The sequence below is a fragment of the Penaeus chinensis genome, chromosome 1 (genome assembly GCF_019202785.1).
Source record: "Penaeus chinensis breed Huanghai No. 1 chromosome 1, ASM1920278v2, whole genome shotgun sequence".
In the NCBI taxonomy this organism is placed as follows: domain Eukaryota; kingdom Metazoa; phylum Arthropoda; class Malacostraca; order Decapoda; family Penaeidae; genus Penaeus; species Penaeus chinensis.
The window spans coordinates 20,645,875-20,653,374 of NC_061819.1; the positions used below are offsets into that span (position 1 = coordinate 20,645,875).

The window sequence follows — 7,500 nt, forward strand, 5'->3', positions numbered from 1 at the left end:
GTGTGTGTGTGTGTGTGTGTGCGCGTGCGTGCACATATGTGCATATGTGCATATGTACATATGTGCATGTATTACAAATTCCATCATGCTATATTTGTATCATCCTTATAGATGAAGGATAACGATGAAACCTTTTGCTATTTCTTCATACCTTTGGAAGGTAGTTTTGCACACATGATTAGGAATTGACTCAGTTCTTTTGAGAAGGAGAACCCGGTTTGGCTTTGTTATTCATGACACTTGGGTCAGTGCATTCGTCTCATTGTAAAATATTGAGTGTTCTCTTGAAATTTTTATACTTATTTTCGAGCATATTTGTATAACTTTATCTAGCCTGAAATTTCAACATTGAATGATATCTGACTCTTAGCAATTGGAGTGGTCCATCCAAACGCAATGCCCCCCCCCCCCCCCCCCCCCCCGCCAACACAGCATGTCTGTTTGTAAATACTTGTTGAAAACGTATAACAAGAAGTAAGTAAGTTTATTTACCACCCTGGCTATCTGCCAGTTTTACATATATCTGACACAGTACGGTAGTCTGTGACTACTGTAATTGTACATGGTAATATAGAAATGTAAATCATACATCATACAAAAATATTACGTTAATATGCTTTTGCTACTGTGTTTACATAAAACTGTTTTTTTTTTTTTTTTTTTTTTTTTTTTTTTTTTTTTTACGGCAGTTTTACATTGTAAATTTAGGATATAATACGAGTATATCTTCCAATGTATCAGATGCAATGAAATATTCACATAGTTCTTTATACCTCATGTTAGGTGGTATGAAAGGCTGTATCACATGACATTCCGAGATATAATGCTCAAGCGTTCGCTTGTTTACTTCGTTACACAGTCTACTTTTAAATTCATCTGCATTTCTTGCACCATGCAGTTGCCAGTACATTCTGTAACCTAAACGTATTCTGGCAAAAACCACTTCACATTGTCTGGTTCGACTTCGGTGCCACCCATAGGAGGGCTTGCTATCTCTATACTGATCGTAGTGCCTTATGGTACAGCTTTCAGGCCTTTGAGTGTTCGTCAGATCTACTAGTTCTTCCTTATGAGAACTTTTCAATATATGGGCTACCCTAGCAAGAGGCATCCCAAGATCTATGTTCACAGTATCTTTGATACAGGCTTCCTTCATTCGTGGTCGTGCTTGCTTATGCCAACATGAGATGGTATCCATACAAATTAAATGTTGAAATTGCGCTCTATTGCACAAGTTACGTTACGCTTAATGCAACTCACAATTTCCTCATCGCCACCTGTAAGTGAAATAATACATTCGGACACCGTAGACTTTTCTGTTTTCCGTTTTGTAGTCGGATATGTAGGTGCAAATGAAAAAAAATCTATTTACTTTCAGATCAAGATTTATATGTCATTATATATATATATATATATATATATATATATATTTATATATTTATATATATGTATATATTATATATATGTTATGTATATATAGATGTAATATATATATATATTATATTATATATATATTATATATAAATATATATATTATATATATATAAATATATATATTATATATAAATATATATATATATTATATATAAATATATATATGTATATTATATATAAATATATATATATTATATATATAAATAAATAAATATATATATATTATATATATAAATAAATAAATATATATATATTATATTATATATATGTGTATGTAGGCATGTATGTATGTATATATGTATAAGGATGTATGTATATATATGTATGTGTATATATATATATATGTATGTATATATATGTATGTGTATATATATATATATGTATGTATGTATGTATATATGTATGTATGTATGTATGTATGTATATATGTATGTATGTATGTATGTATGTATATATGTATATATGTATGTATGTATATATGTATATATGTATGTATGTATATATATATGTAAGTATGTATGTATATATATATGTATGTATAAATATGTATGTTTTTTTTTTTTTTGAGCATCAGTGTCGTTGTCGGTGTCTTTATCATTCTACTTTTGGGTTGTGTATGCTGTTGGGGTGATTGATTCAAAGACAATATATACTGTTCCCTGCCGCTGCCATGACATGCCTGACGCATCTGGATCTGAATGGCTTTCTTGAGAGTATTTATTAGTTTGGCCAGCGAAGCACGGCCGAGGAGGAATGGCCTGTTTATGTACGTTCGAATTGTTTTTTTGTGCGAATTTCAAGACACGATTAATGACTTGGGATCGAGTGTGCCGTGAATTCATTTTTTTTTTTCTTTTTTTTTTCGGTGTAGAAGAATTCCATGCGACAGTGGGCGCGAAAGAGCGATTATAATTGGGAAATAACTGTATTGTTGATAAAAATAAGGTTGACATTCAGTAAATATGACGAATGAGCTAATAAGCAGGGGGAAAGGAGGGAGGGAGAGGAGGAGGGAGGAAAGGAGAGAGGGAGAGGGAGAGGGAGAGGGGGGAAGGGAGAGGTGAGATAAAGGAGGGGGGAAGGGAGGGAGGGAGGAAAAGAGGGAGGGAGAGGAGGAGGGAGGAAGGGAAGGAGGGAAGGAGGGATAGGAGGGGGGAGGAAGGGAGGGAGGGAGAGGAGAAGGGAAGAAGGGAGGGAGGGAAAGGAGGAGGGAGGAAGGGTGAGTGAGAGAGGGTGAAGGAGGAAGGGTAGAAGAGAGGAAGAGAGAGGGAGGAAGGGTGGGAGGGTGAGATGGATAGTGTGTGTGTTTGGTTGTGCTATTATTGTGGTTGCTGTGTTCCGCCTACATGATATTCTGAAGCTATCCTCGCATTCTTTCCCTAATCCTTCTGTTCGCGTTTAGTTATTCATGATTTTGTGTATTAATCCCTTGGTTCCCCTCGCCCCGTCTTCCGTTCTGCTTCTGCATTCCTTAAGGCATTATTCGCCCCGGCAGTGTTTTGTTCATTAATTAGGGGAGATTTGGTGGTTTTAAGCCATTGATAATCCGTCTCATTCTCGGCCCTCCACGTAAATGGTCTTGTATTTCATTAAGGGAAAGGAAATTAAATTGTTGCTTGTATTTTCTTTCGGGTGTCAGTTGTTTGTCTGTTGTGTTTGTGTGTGTGTTTTTTTTTTTCTATCCTTTCATTTGTAACTAGTATCGTCACTTTTATCACTGCTTTTATCTTTTTAATTTCACACTCAAACACGCTCATTTACTCACTCATTCACTCGCTCCTTGCTCTTCACTGACAGACACTCGTACACGTACACAAACATTTTAGGCAAGTAAGTGCGTATACTTTTGTGGGTGCAGTGCGCGCGCACCCGCGCTGCTTTCCCAAACGGTGCGGTCCGAACCCGCTGGGCGAACGGCTCATTCCGGCAGTTGGCGAGCACCGACGGCAGAGGCTGGCAGAGCAGTGCCTCCCATGCGGTCCCGAACACCCGCCCGCCCGCCTTCCCGCCCTCCTGCTCGCGCCCTCACGCACTCGCTCTCTGTTCTCGCTGGTTTCAGAAGACTCGGGGCTGAGCTGACTGCTAGGCCCGACGTCGTGGCCCGCTGAGTGTCCGCCGGTACAGAAGTTACTATTAAGGTCACTGTGCCTTCGGTTGGAATTGGGGACAGAAGCAGACATAGTTAAGATAAAGGGGGGGGGGGGGGGAGCAAAATCGCGAATTTGCCTCGCTAGGATCGATTGCCGAGAATTGGTTGACGGAGGGAGAAAGAGGAAGAGGCAAGGACGGCGAGCAATTAGGGGAGAGAGAGAGAGAGAGAGAGAGAGAGAGAGAGAGAGAGAGAGAGAGAGAGAGAGAGAGAGAGAGAGAGAGAGAGAGAGAGAGAGAGAGAGAAAGAGGAGGGGAGAGAAAGAGCATCGGGGGAGCAGAGGAGGAAGTAAGGAAAGGAAGTTGGGAAATTAAAATGGTCGAAGTAAAAGGGGTTGGTGCAATTAAATCAGATTGTATTTGCAGTGATAATGTTAATAAGTGCAGATGCATTGCCAGTGAGCAAAACACCCGGAACTCTAAAGACGAAAGAAAAGGAAATTGTAAAAGTACATTGAGGATAATAAGCATAGACGCAGTAGTATAAGAAAGAAAAAAAGAAACAACAGCAATAACACGTCGTCTGCTCTGGGAGAACATCCCACGGTGACCGACGGCTGAGAATGGCATGATGTGGACGCGTGCATTGTCACTTCCGTTCGCAGGTGACCGCCAAGCCGCCTTACAGTGAAGTGCCACGCTGCTGCTCTCACTCCCGCCGTGCCGCCGGTGTTTTCGGTTTCTGTCCGTTTTTTTATTGGTCACTATCCTACTAGGTGTGTTGTAACTATCCCGGTCGGCTTAGTGTGATTTCCTGTCGGTTAATTGACTATCCTAATTGCTGTGGTGTGACTATCCCAGTCAGTTTGATGTGACTATCTCGGATGGATAGTTGTGACTATCCCGGATGGGTAGTTGTGACTATCCCGGATGGGTAGTTGTGCCTATCCCGGTTAGTTTAATGTGATAATCCCAGTTGGTTTGGTGAGTCTCCTCGCCGGTTTGCTTTAATTTTCCCCTTCCGTTGTATGTTAGTCCTGGGTCGGTACGATGTTACTCTTTTGGTTCGTCTTATGGTACGACACAAGAATGCGATGTAGCTGACGTTATGTGCACGTGTGGATGGTGTTACACTGATATTGTGTTCCTGGCGTGATGTAAGGATGTCACCATAATGTAGCAGGTGTAAAGTGCATGTAAGTGTGATCTGAAAGTTTTACAGTGGACCTAAGTGCGATGTGACAAGTTTGAATTGTAAGTCACAAGTGTATATAAGGTAGACGTGTATGAATTTAAACTTGATAGAAAAGGAATAAATATAAAATTAATGTAACAGATGGTGGTTTTGAGTGTAAGTGAAGGGTGAGAAGTGTAAGTGTGAGTATAAGTGCGGGTTGATAATGGAAATGTGGGAGATGACAAGGGACAGCTCTTAATGAGGGTGGCACGAGTGCGACCTTCGCGGCTGACGTCGTAAGGATGTTAATGGCAGGTGAATAGGAGTGACGCACGGAAAGTGGGAGTGTGATAGATGAGTACTCCTTCCCAGCGGGCGGCCGTGCATACACAAGTCCATTACATGTTGTGCGGGTTCTGGAAGCGGGAAGGGGGGGGAGGGGGGGATCGATCGGATAAATGGGTTTCGCCACTGGATGGATTCCCTTATTCTCTCATACATACATACATTCATACATACATACATACATACATACATACATACATACATACATACATACATACATACATACATACATACATACATACATACATACATACATACATATGTGTGTGTATATATATGTATATATATATTTATATATATATTTATATATATATTTATATATATATATTTATATATATATATATTTATATATATATTTTTATTTATATTTACACACACACACACACACACACACACACACACACACACACACACACACACACACACACACACACACATATATATATATATATATATATATATATACATATACACACACATACACATATATACATATATATATATATATATATATATATATATATATATATATATATATACATATATATATATCAGTGGCTCTTAACCATTGTAGAGTCACGAACCTCTTTAATGATCTAATGAAAGGTATGGACCCCTTCCCCAGAAATATTAATGTAAACAAACATGCAATGTGTTCATTGTACTTTATTTATTGAGATTTGAGTGTCTCATACATATATGAGATACATGTATTATTTAATTTTAAAGTAAACAATCGAAGAATATACACTAATATAAATATTTTTTTATCTGATCCTCACGGACCCCTGAAACCCTTCCACGGGCCCTAGGTTAAGAACCCCTGATATATATATATATATATATATATATATATATATATATATATATATATTTATATGTATATATATACATACACATATACATACATACATATATACATACATGCATACATACATACATACATACATACATACATACATACATACATACATACATACATACATACATACATACATACATACATACATACATACATACATAGACATAGACATAGACATAGACATAGACATATATATACATATATATGTGTATATGTATATGTGTGTATACACGCGCGCGCGCACACACACACACACACACACACACACACACATATATATATGTATATATACATATATGTGTGTGTGTGTGTGTGTGTGTGTGTGTGTGTGTGTGCGCGTGTGTGTATACACACATATACATATATGCATATATACACATATATATGTATATATATATGTCTATGTATATGTATATGTATATATATATGTATATATATATGTATATATACATATATATATGTGTGTGTGTGTGTGTTATAACCGTTTTCATTATTAATGGCATAAGTATCGTCACCACCACATGATCATGAAGGTCGTTGCTGTTACTATTGTCATTACTTTTGTTAGCATGGGGAAGGGGGGAGGAGGGGGAGGGGAGATGACGGGGAGTGGGAGGGGGAGGGGACCACACCTTCACGTCCCGGCCTGAGGGAAGACATTTTGGGGAGCGGAATTTGCGGCGTTGAAGACTCGCCGTGGAGCTTGGGTTTTGTAATGATTGGAGTATTGACAGCTCTCTCTCTCTCTCTCTCTCTCTCTCTCTCTCTCTCTCTCTCTCTCTCTCTCTCTCTCTCTCTCTCTCTCTCTCTCTCTCTCTCTCTTTCTCGTTCCCTTCGCTCCTTCTCAGTCCTCCTTCTCTTTGTCGTGTGACTCATCCGTCAGGGTTTTTCTCCCCTTCCCCCTCCTTTCCTCCTTAGTTTTATAGTACCCTCATGATTGTTCATTCTTCTTTTTTCTCATGTACTTCTACTTGTTCTCCATCGTTTGATATGTTGTTTTAACTTCGTTTTGGTCTCTTGCGTCTTTTGCTAACATTATTCGCTCTCTCTTTATAGCGAAGTGTCTTTTTATTGGTTGCGTAATGGAGCCTCCAGAGTTCCAGATGTTATTCTTATGAAGTTGCGAAAGATATTTTTACTTGCTTTGATGCAGGGAGTAAGCATAAGCAGCGCGTGGTTGTCATAAGTGCTATTAGATCAGGCGTTTATTACAAGAAGCCGCGTTATTACAGAGCAGAAAGACCGAGTGAACAGAGCCAAAAGACAAAAGTGGACTGAGCCGCACCATGGCGCGGTGGGCGTAACTCAGCGCTGGCTGGTGACGCGGCGGTGCGAGTGCGACCCCCGCCCGCCGCTCTAGCCCTCGCCCGCTTACCACGCCCTGACCCACGGCCGCGCCCTCTTTCTTCGCGACGAGCGCCCGCCCTCGGCCGCCGCATGGCCCAGCGCCCACTATGGTCGACGACTTCGAACTGGAGATCCTGGAGCTGGAGGAGGAGCAGGCGCGCCGCCGGAGGAGGAGCCGTGTCGTCAGCAGCTTCCGGCGCGATGTCCCTCGCACGTCGAAGGCGCGCCCGGCGCCCGTCCTGCTCGA

At 40.2% G+C, this 7,500-nt stretch overlaps 1 protein-coding gene across 5 annotated transcripts in view; it reads left to right on the top strand.

Moving 5' to 3' along the window:
- LOC125025419 (probable phospholipid-transporting ATPase IM) overlaps positions 1-7,500 on the top strand; it is a 232,614-nt gene that overhangs the window by 168,515 nt on the left and 56,599 nt on the right. Inside the window, exons 1-2 of one of the 5 annotated variants that reach the window (XM_047613453.1) lie at positions 3,336-3,552; positions 7,139-7,500. The exon at positions 7,139-7,500 is cut by the window's right edge and continues 161 nt beyond it. The exons of 3 other annotated variants lie outside the window; for them this stretch is intronic. In XM_047613453.1, the coding sequence (XP_047469409.1) occupies positions 7,361-7,500 (140 nt within the window). In that variant the 5' untranslated portion in view covers positions 3,336-3,552; positions 7,139-7,360. Of the gene's footprint in view, positions 1-3,335; positions 3,553-7,138 lie in introns of those variants that run through there. One more of the 5 variants, XM_047613520.1, reaches the window with a different exon arrangement.